The sequence below is a fragment of the Berghia stephanieae genome, chromosome 11 (assembly GCF_034508935.2).
Source record: "Berghia stephanieae isolate SIO BIC M18660-M18661 chromosome 11, UCSD_Bste_1.3, whole genome shotgun sequence".
NCBI classification, from domain to species: Eukaryota; Metazoa; Mollusca; class Gastropoda; order Nudibranchia; family Aeolidiidae; genus Berghia; species Berghia stephanieae.
The window spans coordinates 26,438,989-26,454,854 of record NC_088370.1 but is presented as its reverse complement, the minus strand read 5'-3'; the positions used below and the strand labels follow the sequence as shown (position 1 = coordinate 26,454,854).

General features: G+C 46.3%; 1 protein-coding gene across 1 annotated transcript in view; it reads left to right on the top strand.

Moving 5' to 3' along the window:
* LOC144956587 (solute carrier family 35 member F3-like) overlaps positions 1–15,866 on the top strand; it is a 98,889-nt gene that overhangs the window by 76,654 nt on the left and 6,369 nt on the right. The window contains exons 4-5 of the mRNA XM_078887184.1: positions 12,347–12,442; positions 14,689–14,755. Of these exons, the coding sequence (XP_078743310.1) occupies positions 12,347–12,442; positions 14,689–14,755 (163 nt within the window). The remainder of the gene's footprint in view (positions 1–12,346; positions 12,443–14,688; positions 14,756–15,866) is intronic.

The window sequence follows — 15,866 nt, the reverse complement described above, 5'->3', positions numbered from 1 at the left end:
ATATTAATGTCTTTTGTTGCCGGTTTTACTATTTCAATGGATTCTATGTTTGCATTAGCAGGCGTTTACTTTGCGTGGCTTGCCGAATACAAAAGCCGGTTTTCATTAGTAGCTGTATCCTACGGGATCGTTAAGTCCGCCTGACAGTTTTGTTGATAAAGGGGAAACCCGAAACGTCCATTTTATATGTTTTCGTATATTAAATTGAAGCTTACATTCAATTTCACATCGTTATTTATAACAATTATATCTTAACATGATGAAATATATCAAATTTAGATTTGAAAGACTCCAACAGTAACTGCAGATTCCTTTTGAATCAGGTCAAATTTGACAGTTCATGTCACACTACACACATCTTTGCACTGTAGATCAGGGACCGTTTTCATGAACACGGACGCGCTTAGTCTATGACTATCTCTGACTTAAGTCAATGACTTGAAAAAACAAAACAGATTTCATGTGAGCTGACATCACGTTACCTTCTGACTAAGTTTGGCCAAGATTTAGTCATTTGCCAAGGCAAGACTTCATGCTTTAGTCTGAGTCTAGTTACTAGGAGCGGCTATTTTTAGATTGAGTGCGCTTCGATTCGGAAAGAAAATACGTCGGTTACGAATGACAGAGGTAAAAAGTGTCCTGTTGCCGTTGACACTGTCTTTAAAAAACTATAAGATAGGTGCAGATCGTCGAAAGTACACATCTCTGTGAGTAAAAATTAAAAAAAAAAAAAAAGAATCTATCTGCTCGGAGTTGAGAATGAACGAGAGACTCTGAAATCGAAGGGTTTGCGTCAAAGAATAACTTAAAAAATGATTAGAAAGTATAGTGGAGTTAAACTTGTAATTGACTGTAATAATGTGATTGATCAGAACACACTTTCTCTTTTGTGTAATTATTTGTATTTTTGGTTCAATTTCTTTGAGTCTCAATCTCGGTTTTAGTCGTCTTTGTGAAACTGCCATTGGCCTAAATATAGAATTGACAGTCGACGATGGACATCATCGCAGCCTATAACAGTCGACAGTCAATATCACCTGGGTTGCTAAATTCCTCTTAGGAAATCTTTTGCGTTGTAAGTATGAAGGTGTGTGTATCTTACCTGTCTTCGTGTAGTAGAGAGGTGATGTTACCCACACAAAATAGCCGAATTAGTCACCGTCCTTACAACGCACACTTCTAGGCAAGAGACTAGCTAGTTCGAGACTAGAAAGCGTCCATGAAATCTGATTTTTAGTCACTTGCTTCACTTGGCTTAAGACTAGCTAGTCATTTACTAGACAAGTAAATTACTAAATCTAGTCCCCGTTCATGAAAACGGGCCCAGGTGTGTTGTTGATTGTAAGCCGGTTTCCTAGTTGCTGTGTTTTTGAATTCCCACTTACAATAGAACTTATATTGTTATGTTCCTGCAAATCAATTTGATTATATTTTTGAAGGATTGATGTGCTTTTGTGACCGGTAATTTTTATGGTGGGGGGGGGGGGAGGGCAGATGATACACGTCCAAGTTTGACATTGTTGTAATGGACAATAATTTGCGCCCTTTCTAAAGATGTCTATTGCAACAATAATCCCATAAACAATTGGGTTATCAGACCTGAAAATAAATGCACGTCGGTTGCCCACATTTTAAAGAAAAGACAACGGCAAATGGCTGCAAATTATCTAATCTACTTCAGTCACATTCAAATCAAGCAAAATATCTAAATATATAACCGTGAATCACACGATGAAGAAAGCAGATAACCGTGGATTGTTATATGAACTTCATCTCGAATTCAGATGCAAGCTGTAAAATTAAAGGCTTTATAGGCAATGAGTCAAGATCACTTGAGCGGGGCCAACAAACGGATGCACTGATCATGATTTTTCTAAAGCTTTTGATAAAGTTGATCATAATATCTTGTATTAAAAGCTAAGAATATATGCAGAACCAAAAAAGTCAAAAGGTGGATAGAAGTTTTTTCCAATAAACAAACTCAGTCAACAGCCATAGAGGGCGAATCACCTAGCTTTGTCCTAGGAGTTCCTTAAGGCTTCGTCCTTGGATGATCATTGTTCCTCTCGTATATCAACGATTTAGTTTTACAGAATCAAGATAAAAGTCCGACACCTGGCCAATTTAATTGTAAAATCAAAAAACATAGACTAAAAGTAAAATCCATCGCGCTGAAAGAGAAAGCATAGAGAGCGTTCGTAAGATCGACTCTGCCAGGACTGTTTGGGACCCCTACGGAAAATCCCAAATTCAACGATTAAAAATAATCTAAAGATGAGCTTCAAGATACACACCAAGAAACTACAGTATTCGGACCAGATTCTTAAAATGTATTCACAAATGTACTTGCCCCAATGCTCACCCTACTTTTTCAAAGATTAAATCGATCAAGGAGCATTACCAAAGGCCCATATACTGCCGATAAAGTGATGTTATGCTACTTCACAAGGTTGACCATCAAAGCCTATTGTCAAAGATAAAGAACTAGGGAATCCCATAAACAATTTGTAAATGGATAAAATTTTTCCTCATAAATAGAAAAAGTAGTTCTAGAAGGAAAGGAATCCAAGTCATCAATAGAACAATATAGAAGAATGTTTAAATGGTGGGAAGCAACGGAGTCTGATTGCTGACAACACCCTGCTCTATAGGAACGATTAAAACTTCAAATGATGTTACCCTAATACCAAGCGACTTGAATAACTTGCAAACTTGGGAGAAAAGATTCGACGGAAAATGGAACTCTCATCCTCAAACGTTTCAGGTAATGCAACTAACCAACAAAATACAACCATGTGTGACTTAATACATTATCCACAATATAATACTTCACTTCATCAAGGATGCAAAATATCTGGGTGTGAGCTTGGAACCAAGCAGGGAATAGAAGAGAAGACACATGAAACAAACACTGCAAAGAGAAATGCCAAAAGAGCCCCATGCTTCCTGAACAGTCAAAAAGCAATATTATGAGATATACATCAAGCCGATCATTGAATCGTATAGTTTAGGACCGGTTTAATCGAATAGAAAAAATCTACGAACCTGAAAAAGTCCAACGTCGAGCTGCCAGAATTGCCTGTAAAATTGACGGCCATAAATAGATGCTTGAGAACTGGTGAAAAAAAACAACAACTCGACTGGCAAGCATTAGACAACGGCGTACAAATAAAAAAAAAGCTGATTGTTTTCACTTGGCACTTTTAGGATAAACACTTATCATCACACAGCACCTTCTAAATAACAACAATATATTCGAAATTCAAATATCTCTTTTCGACCACCAGTGTCTAGAATTAAGTTTTTTTTTTTTTTGGTTTGGGACTGATTGCATAGCGCTTTGAGCATACTTAATAATAATTATAATAATAATAATAATAATAATAATAATAATAATAATAATAATAATAATAATAATAATAATAATAATAATAATATTAATAATAATAATAATAATAATAATATAATAATAATAATAATAATACATCATCATCATCATCATCATCATCATCATCATCATCATCATCATCATCATCATAATAATCAATAATAATAATAATAATAATAATAATAATAATAATAATAATAATAATAATAATAATAATAATAATAATAATAATAATAATGAGGAAGAGGACAACAACGACGACCCTCGATATATTACTTCTATTATTTGACTATCCACACAGTATCATATGACGTGAAAGTCTCAACAATCACTCTAACATAATTCCGTTTTTAGACGATGGGCCATATTGTGTCCGTTAGTTCATATCGTGACTTGGCGCCAGTGATAAATCAAAAGTGGGCACGAACGTTTATGCCCCGCTACGATAAAACACTTATTGTGCGGCTATGTGGTCTAGTGGTATGACACTCGCTTTCGGATCGGAAGGTTCTGTGTTCGATCCTCGCTCGGCGCATAGTTGAGTCCTTGGAAAAGGCTCTTTTCTTACATTCTCTCACCGTACTCAGGTGTAAAATGAGTACCTGGCCGTTAACAGCGTTGTCTGTGTTCGAAAATGTGTAATATCGCCTAACAGGCGTCATGTCCGTCCTAAATGTTAAGTTTTGCTGTTGGTCAGGGACCCCTTGTAAAGCGCTTGAGCACGTTAAGTGGATATTGCCCGAAATAAAAGCTCATTAAAAAAAAAAACACTTATTTAGAAAAAAAGAAAAAGAAAAAAGAATTGAAGGCTGGTTTTCCAAAACTCATTAAGTCGATTTTTCTACTTTTTGAGATTTTCCATCCGTGAGAAAAATTGAAACGTATACTTAATTTTTAAGCTTCAACTGACACAAGAATTCCCTTAGTTTTGTGTGAATTTGAAGTATAAATATGATAAAACAATAAACCGAATGATAAATTTTAGGGGAAATAATCTTCAATATCTCAAAATGAGAAAAACGAGTTAGGGAGTTTTGAAAAACCACTCTTTAATTACATTTTGAGCACAGAGCTTTTCCTTCAAAAACGGAGTTAGGGAGTTTTGGTAAAGGGAGTTTTGGAAAACCACTCTTCAATTACAATTTGAGCACAGAGCTTTTCCTTCAAAGATGGTTCGATTAAAGTGGCCCTCATCCTGTCGAAAATAAACGGACATGAAAATGTCTCAGGTTTGATTGAGACTTGTAGACATGTTACTCGTCATATGAATCTGTCAAAACGACTTGAAGTAAAAGTTTCCCACTGGTCATAAAGGGACAATAAATGTAAATGTGTTTTGTGAGAGTAAGGACAGTAAAGTAACACCGTGGCGTAAAAACTGTTTCGACATTTTTATCACCGGGAGTTGTGAAGCTCTGTTGTTGTTTTTGTTTGTTTGTTTGTTTGTGTGTTTGTTTGTTTGTGAGGAGTTTGTTTTTTTTTAGTGCACATTCACTTTAACAGCAGTGCTCGGTCTTGGTTTCAGTTGGGGGGAGAAGAAGAAGAAGGAGGAGGAGGAGGAGGAGGAGGAGGAGGAGGAGGAGGAGGAGGAGGAGGAGGAGGAGGAGGAGAAGGAGGAGAGGGGGAGGAGGAGGAGGAGGAGGAGGAGGAGAGAGAGATAGATAGATAGATAGATAGAGAGAGAGAGAGAGAGAGAGAGAGAGAGAGAGAGAGAGAGAGAGAGAGAGAGAGAGAGAGAGAGAGGAAAAGGAGAATAAGAAAAGTCTTGTGCAGATATAGGCTTGAACAGAAATAGTTCAATCAACATGAATAAACCTCCGGAGTGGTCGGGCACTTTGTTATGACCACACGGACTGTTTTTAAATCGTGTTGCGCGTATGTTGTATATGTGTGTTTATGTGTGGGTGTGGTTGTGTGTGTGTGTGTGTGTGTGCCTGCGTGTGGTTGTGTGTGTGTGTGTGTGTGTGTGTTGTGTTTTCTAGTTCATTCTTGTGTTTCCAACAAGAATTGTCCATTAACAGTGGCGGTACTATAAACATGGCCAGGTGGAGTTGTCGTACCAGTAAGGTCGCGGGTTCAAACCCCCATCACCGCCGCGAAAAATGTTATTCTCTATTGTCTTCTGGCACTTTCCTACTAACTTCATCTCTTGTTGTTATAAACATTGTGATACTGTTCGCACCTGGAAGGTCGTATAGGGAATGAGATTAGCGGAAGAGTAGCGTCCCTTGACTGGACGTCACCCATAGTCTGTGACGTCACCGGCGGAAAAGTTATTAGAGAGAGAGAACGTCATGTTGATTGTGGGCATGCGTCTCGTCCTCCCTTCCTTTCTATGAAAGGTGCCAAACAAATCAAGAGAGAAAAATACAAGAAAAATAGCCACCCCCCCCCCCAAAAAAAAAAAAAAATATAATTAATTTTAGAGATTTGCATTTTTTGGGATAAAAACATCTCCGCTCCCTGGTTTTATGACCATACACGTTAATCTAATCTGGGTCTTGTCTCCATGTTTAATTAAAGACATTCAATCTTTCTTTTTTCATCATCGTGTTATCGTTATTGTCATCGTCATCACCATCGTGATCATCCGTCCATACGCCATACACCCACATATCCATATCTATGATGATGATGATGATGATGATGATGATGATGATGATGATGATGATGATGATGATGATGATGATGGCATTTATAACCCACCAAAACCCCACAGATAGCAGGCTCTGGTTCCATCCATCCATCCTCCCACGCACCCACCCACGTATCTATCCATCTATTCACCGATCAATCCATTCATCCACCCATTCATCCACCCATCCATCCATCAATCCATCAATCCATCCATCAATCCATCCATCCATCCATCAACCCATCAACCCATCAACCCATCCATCCATCCATCCATCCACTCATCCAGGCGTCTAGTCCCGTCCTACATGTTAAATGTTGCTGTTGACCAGAGACCTCTTGTAAACCGCTTTGAGCAGATTTAGTGGATATTGCGCTCGATTTATAAAGCTCAATTTGATCCATCCATCCATCGACCCACCACCACCACCCCCCATCCATCCATCCATCAGACCCACCCACCACACCCACCCACCCACCCACCCATCCATCCATCCATCATCCATCCACCCACCCACCCACCCCACCCACCCATCCATCCATCCATCGACCCATCCACCCACCCATCCATCCATCCACCACACCCATCATCCATCGACCCACCCACCCATCCATCCATCCATCGACCCACCACCACCCACCCATCCATCCATCATCGACCCACCCACCCACCCATCCATCCATCCATCGACCCACCCACCCACCCATCCATCCATCCATCGACCCACCACCCACCCACCCACCCACCACCCACCCACCCATCCCATCCATCGACCCACCCACCACCCACCATCCATCCATCCATCGACCCACCCACCCACCCACCACCCACCATCCATCCATCCATCGACCCACCCACCCACCATACCCATCCATCCATCCATCCATCGACCCACCCCCACCACCCACCCATCCATCCATCCATCGACCCACCCACCCACCCATCCATCCATCCATCCATCGACCCACCCACCCACCCACCATCCATCCATCCATCGACCCACCCACCCACCCACCACCCACCATCCATCCACCATCCATCCATAGACCCACCCACCCACCCCCACCCACCCACCATCCATCGACAACCATCCATCCATCCATCGACCCACCCACCCACCACCCATCCATCCATCCATCGACCCACCCACCCACCCACCCACCCATCCATCCCACCCGACCCACCCATCCATCCAACCATCGACCCACCACCACCCACCCATCCATCCACCCACCCACCCACCCATCCATCCATCCATCCATCCATGACCCACCCACCCACCCACCCACCCACCCACCATCATCCATCCATCCATCCGACCCACCCACCCACCCACCCATCCATCCATCCATCGACCCACCCACCCACCATCCATCCATCCATAGACCCACCCACCACCCATCCATCCATCCATCACCCACCCACCCCACCCACCCATCCATCCATCCATCCATAGACGCACCCACCCACCCATCCATCCATCCATCACCCACCCACCCCACCCACACCATCCACCCACCCACCCACCCATCCATCCATCCATCCATCGACCCACCCACCCACCCACCCATCCATCCATCCATCCATCCACCCACCACCCACCCCAATCCATCCATCCATCCATAGACACCACACCCACCCATCCATCATCATCGACCCACCCACCCACCATCCATCCATCGACCCACCACCCACCCACCCATCCATCCATCCATCGACCCACCCACCCACCCACCCATCCATCCATCGACCCACCCACCCACCCACCACACCCATCCATCCATAGACCCACCACCCACCCACCCACACCATCCATCCATCCATCATCGACCCACCCACCCACCCACCCACCATCCATCCATCCATCGACCCACCCACCCATTCCATCCATCGACCACCCACCCACCCACCCACCATCCATCGACCACCCACCCACACCCATCCACCCATCCATCCATCGACCCACCCACCCACCATACCCATCCAAATCCATCCATCCATCACCCACCCACCCACCCACCCTCCATCCATCCATCGACCCACCCACCCACCCACCCATCCATCCATCGACCCACCCACCCACCCACCCATCCATCCATAGACCCACCCACCCACCATCCATCCACCCACCCACCCATCCATCCATCCATCGACCCACCCACCCACCCACCCATCCATCCATCCATCGACCCACCCACCCACCCACCCATCCATCCATCCATCCATCGACCCACCCACCCACCCACCCACCCATCCATCGACCCACCCACCCACCCACCCATCCATCGACCCACCCACCCACCCACCCATCCATCCATCCATCCATCCATCCATAGACCCACCCACCCACCCACCCATCCATCCATCCATAGACCCACCCACCCACCCATCCATTCATTCATCCATCAATCCATCCATCCATCCATAGACCCACCCACCCACCCACCCATCCATCATCATCGACCACCCACCCACCCACCCCACCCACCCTCCATCCATCCATCCATAGACCACCACCACCCACCCACCCATCCATCCATCCATCGCCACACCACCCACCCACCCACCCAACCACCCATCCATCCATCGACCCACCCACCCATCCATCCATCCATCGACCCACCCACCCACCCACCCATCCACCCATCCATCCATCCATAATTAATATATAATATATATAATTAATTTTAGAGATTTGCATTTTTTGGGATAAAAACATCTCCGCTCCCTGGTTTATGACCATACACGTTAATCTAATCTGGGTCTTGTCTCCATGTTTAATTAAAGACATTCAATCTTTCTTTTTTCATCATCGTGTTATCGTTATTGTCATCGTCATCACCATCGTGATCATCCGTCCATACGCCATACACCCACATATCCATATCTATGATGATGATGATGATGATGATGATGATGATGATGATGATGATGATGATGATGATGATGGCATTTATAACGCACCAAAACCCCACAGATAGCAGGCTCTGGTTCCATCCATCCATCCTCCCACGCACCCACCCACGTATCTATCCATCTATTCACCGATCAATCCATTCATCCACCCATTCATCCACACCATCACAATCCATCAAATCCATCCATAAATCCGTCAATCCATCCATCCATCAACCCATCAACCCATCAACCCATCCATCCATCCATCCATCCACTCATCCAGGCGTCTAGTCCCGTCCTACATGTTAAATGTTGCTGTTGACCAGAGACCTCTTGTAAATCGCTTTGAGCAGATTTAGTGGATATTGCGCTCGATTTATAAAGCTCAATTGATCCATCCATCCATCGACCCACCCACCCACCCACCCATCCATCCATCCATCGACCCACCCACCCACCCACCCACCCATCCATCCATCCATCGACCCACCCACCCACCCATCCATCCATCCATCGACCCACCCACCCACCCACCCACCCACCCACCCATCCATCCATCCATCGACCCATCCACCCACCCATCCATCCATCCATCGACCCACCCACCCACCCACCCATCCATCCATCGACCCACCCACCCACCCATCCATCCATCCATCGACCCACCCACCCACCCACCCACCCACCCACCCACCCACCCATCCATCGACCCACCCACCCACCCACCCATCCATCCATCCATCGACCCACCCACCCACCCACCCACCCACCCATCCATCCATCCATCGACCCACCCACCCACCCACCCATCCATCCATCCATCCATCGACCCACCCACCCACCCACCCATCCATCCATCCATCGACCCACCCACCCACCCATCCATCCATCCATCCATCGACCCACCCACCCACCCACCCATCCATCCATCCATCGACCCACCCACCCACCCACCCACCCACCCATCCATCCATCCATCCATCCATAGACCCACCCACCCACCCACCCACCCATCCATCCATCCATCGACAACCCATCCATCCATCCATCGACCCACCCACCCACCCACCCATCCATCCATCCATCGACCCACCCATCCATCCATCCATCGACCCACCCACCCACCCACCCATCCATCCATCCATCGACCCACCCACCCACCCACCCACCCATCCATCCATCCATCGACCCACCCATCCATCCATCCATCGACCCACCCACCCACCCACCCATCCATCCATCCATCGACCCACCCACCCACCCACCCACCCATCCATCCATCCATCCATCCATAGACCCACCCACCCACCCACCCACCCACCCACCCATCCATCCATCCATCCATCGACCCACCCACCCACCCACCCACCCATCCATAGACCCACCCACCCACCCATCCATCCATCCATCCACCCACCCACCCACCCACCCATCCATCCATCCATCCATAGACCCACCCACCCACCCATCCATCCATCCATCCACCCACCCACCCACCCACCCACCCACCCACCCACCCATCCATCCATCCATCCATCGACCCACCCACCCACCCACCCATCCATCCATCCATCCATCCACCCACCCACCCACCCATCCATCCATCCATCCATAGACCCACCCACCCACCCATCCATCCATCGACCCACCCACCCACCCACCCATCCATCCATCCATCGACCCACCCACCCACCCACCCATCCATCCATCGACCCACCCACCCACCCACCCACCCATCCATCCATAGACCCACCCACCCACCCACCCATCCATCCATCCATCCATCGACCCACCCACCCACCCACCCATCCATCCATCCATCCATCGACCCACCCACCCATCCATCCATCGACCCACCCACCCACCCACCCACCCATCCATCGACCCACCCACCCACCCATCCACCCATCCATCCATCGACCCACCCACCCACCCACCCATCCATCCATCCATCCATCGACCCACCCACCCACCCCACCATCACCCCACCATCCATCATCGACCACCCACCCACCCACCCATCCATCCATCACACCACCCACCCACCACACCCATCCATCCATAGACCCCACCCACCCACCATCCATCCACCCAACCCACACCATCCATCCATCCATCATCGACCCACCACCCACCCACCCATCCATCCATCCATCGACCCACCCACCCACCCACCCATCCATCCATCCATCCATCGACCCACCCACCCACCCACCCACCATCATCCATCGACACCCACCCACCCACCCACCACCACCCATCCATCGACCCACCCACCCACCCCACACCCACCCATCCATCCATCCATCCATCCATCCATAGACCCACCCCACCCACCACCCATCCATCCATCCATGACCCACCCACCACACCCATCCATTCATTCATCCATCCATCCATCCATCACATCCCATCACCTCCACCCACCCACCCACCCACCCATCCATCCATCCATCGACCCACCCACCCACCCACCCATCCATCCATCCATCCATAGACCCACCCACCCACCCACCCATCCATCCATCCATCGACCCACCCACCCACCCACCCACCCAACCACCCATCTATCCATCGACCCACCCACCCATCCATCCATCCATCGACCCACCCACCCATCCACCCATCCATCCATCCATCGCACCCACCCACCACCCACCCCATCCAACCCACCCACCCATCCCTCATCGACCCACCCACCCATCCATCCATCGACCACCACCCACCCATCCATCCATCGACCCACCCATCCACCCATCCCATCCATCCATCGACCCACCCACCCACCACATCTCCATCACCACCACCTACCCACCACCATCCTCCATCGACCCACCCACCCACCATCATCATCCATCATCGACCCACCCACCCACCCACCCATCCATCCATCCATCGACCCACCCACCCACCCACCATCCATCCTACCACCATCCATCACCCACCCATCCCACCCACCCATCCATCCATCCATCCGACCCACCCACCCACCCACCCATCCCATCCCATCCATGACCCACCCACCCACCCATCCTCATCCATCCATCCATCCATGACCCACCCCACCATCATCCACCATCCATCCATCCATGACCCACCACCACCCATCACATCCATCCATCCATCCATCCATGACCCACCCACCCACCCATCCATCCATCAACCATCATGACCCACCCCCCACCCATCCATCATCCAAATCCATTCATTCATCCATCCATCCATCATCCATCCATCCATAGACACCACCCACCCACCCATCCATCCATTCGACCCACCCACCCTATCCATCCATTCCATTCATAACCCACCCACCCACCATCATCTTTCATCTCCATCCATCCATCCATCCATCATCAGACCCCACCCACCATCATTCATTATCCAATCATGATCCATTCAATTTTTGCTGATATTTTCCATACGGCATCGTTTGTTGCTACGTCGACGGATTTGGCAGTCCCGCCATGTTTGGTGTTGTCATGGGCGTGTCCTCGTCTGCAGGGGCGGCGCTTTACGGGGTAAGTAATGTGCTTGGCTTCACCTTTACACGACTGGAGAGGGATTAATTCGAAGCGTTCGTAAACTCATAGTCCAAAGCTGATCAAAAGGTGTGCAGGAGGTCACATGTTGTGTCTTATATCCCCCCAATATGTTTTCCAACTTGCTCTCTGATTTTGTCTAGAAATGGGATTACTTGGTTTTGTCCTGGCCCTTGCAGAGTCTTTGGCTGAGAGGGAAACAGTCAAATGTATAATGTTATTTTGGGAGGTGATATTTTCCCCCTTTTAAATCGTCTCTCACATATGTACTGATAGTTATATCTTTTTGTTTTGAACATATCATTTAAATATTTGAGCGTATTCCTCTTATTGGAATATTGTGCTTGTGTCTGGATGAGACTTTTAGGTGAGCTCAAACTACATTGATTGTATGTTCTATGAATCTACACCCGTGTCCTATTTAAACCAATTCGCCTCTGTTATACTTTTTCTTGGTTGCTTTAATTGTCATTTAATCCTTTATATTCCTTGCGGAACACAGGGCTTCAACAGTACATCCCCGCCGTATCCTGTACTTTGTCTTTTTCCTCATCTCTTCCCAGGGTACTCGAGCCAGCTTCACCTCTTCCTTATAAGACCTTCTCCATGATTTCTTTGGCCTCCCAATTTTTTTCCCTGAGGGTTTCAGTCCACATATTATCTCACAATGTCTGTTGTTGGTTTTCTGAAAGTGTTTCCATTTTCTTGTTTGAATTGTGTTTGCTAATTTCCTCTTGTCCAGTTTTTAACCACAAGTCTTTAGTACTGATTTTCTCAGGCCATCTGATACCGAGTATGTTTCGAAGACATCTGTTTGTGAAGTTTTAAAGTTTTTTCACAAAGAGTATTGGTCACGCTCCACGTTTCTGAGCCATACAGAAGGACTGCTTTTACGTAAGTGTTGCATAATCTGAATTAAATGGTAATTATAAATTGTTTTTGACTATCCCATTTTCTTCCGTTTTATTGATCAGAATGTGTTGCAAGCGCCGTAAAACCCTTAAAAACATAAACACAGAACGTGTTGCAAGCGCCGTAAAACCCTTAAAAACATAAACACAGAATGTGTTTCAAGCGCCGTAAAACCCTTTAAAGATAAACAAAAAAACCCTCAAAAATTCCGGTCACAATAGAAGGCGAGGACCTTCCAAATTTTTTTTAAAAAGGTGAACAGTGAGTTGCACTCAGGAGTTCAAATAATTGAATGATTCTTTAAGGAAGACTTCGCGAAGTCCCAGGTTTTAAAGTTTTGGCCAAGATAAGGATCTTTTCAATGGATCGATATTTGAAGGACGAGTTTTCTGGCCAAATGTTTTAAATACGAGTCTTTTCAGAGTACGCCAGTTAACTCTGATTAATCCTGTTGACATGAAGGACAGCAACGAAGGACCTCCATCTTCCTCTTCCCGTGGTTGTCATCATTTTCAGGGAGTGACAGGTTTCTCCCCACTCTTAAATGAGTATTAAATGAGCTTTTATATAGAACATTGTCTACTAAACGTGCTGAAAACGCTTTACAAGGGGTCCCTGACCAACAGCAACACGTAACATGTAGAACGGGACATGACGCCTGTTGGCGATATTTCAACTCTGTTAACGGCCAGGTACTCATTTTACACCTGAGTACGTTGAGAGGAATTCCAAGGAATCAACTAAGCGAGGCTCGAACCCAGGACCTTCCGATCCAAAAGCGAGTGTCATACCACTAGACAACATAGCCGCACTCTCTCATCTCTCCCTCCACTGTTCTCCTTCAAGTTGCCCTCGGCCTCCTTCCTCTTCTCCTTCCTTCAGATGTCCAGTGTAGGAGAGTTTTACTGATGTTTCCATCCTCCTTTCTCGTTTACACTAATACTGTAGTTGTTTTCATTCACGACATGTTAAAGTGCGGCTATGTGGTCTTGTGGTATGGCAATCGATTTCGGATCTGAAGGTCCTGGGTTCGCGCATAGCTGAGTCCTTGGTAAAGGCTCTTTACTCACATTCTCTCATCGAATTCTGGTGTAAATTGAGCGCTTAGCCGTTAACAGCGTTGTCTCTGTCGGAATTCTTTTTTTTTTTTTGGTATCGCGTCGTGTCTCGATCTACATGTTACGTGTTTCTGTTGCCAGGGGTCCTTTCTAAAGCTTTTTGAGCACATTAGTGGATATTGCGCTTATGCAAGCTCACCTTACTCGTATATTTACTCTACTTGATGACGTGCATGTTTAACTTCTTATTTTCAGCTTCTGTACAAAAAATTTCTAGGGGAAGTAAATTGTGCCCAAGCGTCTTTCTTCATTTCTGTTGTAGGTATGTTGTCATCATCATCATCATCATCATCATCATCATCATCATCATCATCATCATCATCATCATCATCATCATCATTATTATCATCATCATCATCATCATCATCATTATCATTATCATCATCATCATCATCATCACCATCATCATCATCGTCGTCGTCGTTGTTATTTTCATCATCATCACCACCATCATCATAATCATCATCATCATCATCATCATCATCATCATATTAATAATAATATTAATCATTTATACTGCACCTATTCCCTATACAAATATCTCAAGGCGACGCTGTTTCAATACAATCTCAATGCTATTGTTCCATCTGCAAACCAAAGCAAAACAAACAAAAAACACATAAGACGTTCATAAGAAGAAAAACAAACGGAATAACAGAAACCGGTTTTCTAATAAAATGAGCATTAAACTTTGTCTTAAAAATAACTTCTGTATATCTTTTTCTTAAAATAGGATTCAACAGTCTGATGTCACGTCCGCCCAGCAACCAGCAGCTTAATTCTAAACAAATAAAATCGGTACTTTTTATTCTTCATCTGGCTAGAACTTTTTCACATGTCATGCGATCAGAATGTATAAAAGTCAAAACATGATCAGATTTATGATTTTCTGATTTTTTTGTGCGGTTATGTGGTCTTGTTGTATGACACTCGCTTTCGGATCGGAAGCTCCTGGGTTCGAGCTTCGCTCGCCGCATAGTTGAGTCCTTGGAAAAGGCTCTTTACTCATATTCTCTCACCGTACTCAGGTGTAACATGAGTTGCTGGCCTTTAACAGCGTTGTCTCTGTCGAAAAAATTGTAGTATATCGCCATGCCTCGTTCTACATGTTAGGTGTTGCTGTTGATCAGGGGCCCCTTATAAATCGCGTTGAGCACGTTTGGTGGATATTCAGCTAATAAAAGCTCACGTTTTTTTCTCTTCTGGATACACTTTTATGCTTGTCGGAGAAGTATTTCATAAGGGCGGTGATGGAGATAACGGCGTCCGCCATTGTTCCGATAGTTTAGAACCAGTTACCATGCGTCATAACGAGGGAAGTGACGTCACGACTGTTGAACCCAATTTCAAAACAGAAGGGGCAACATAAGGAA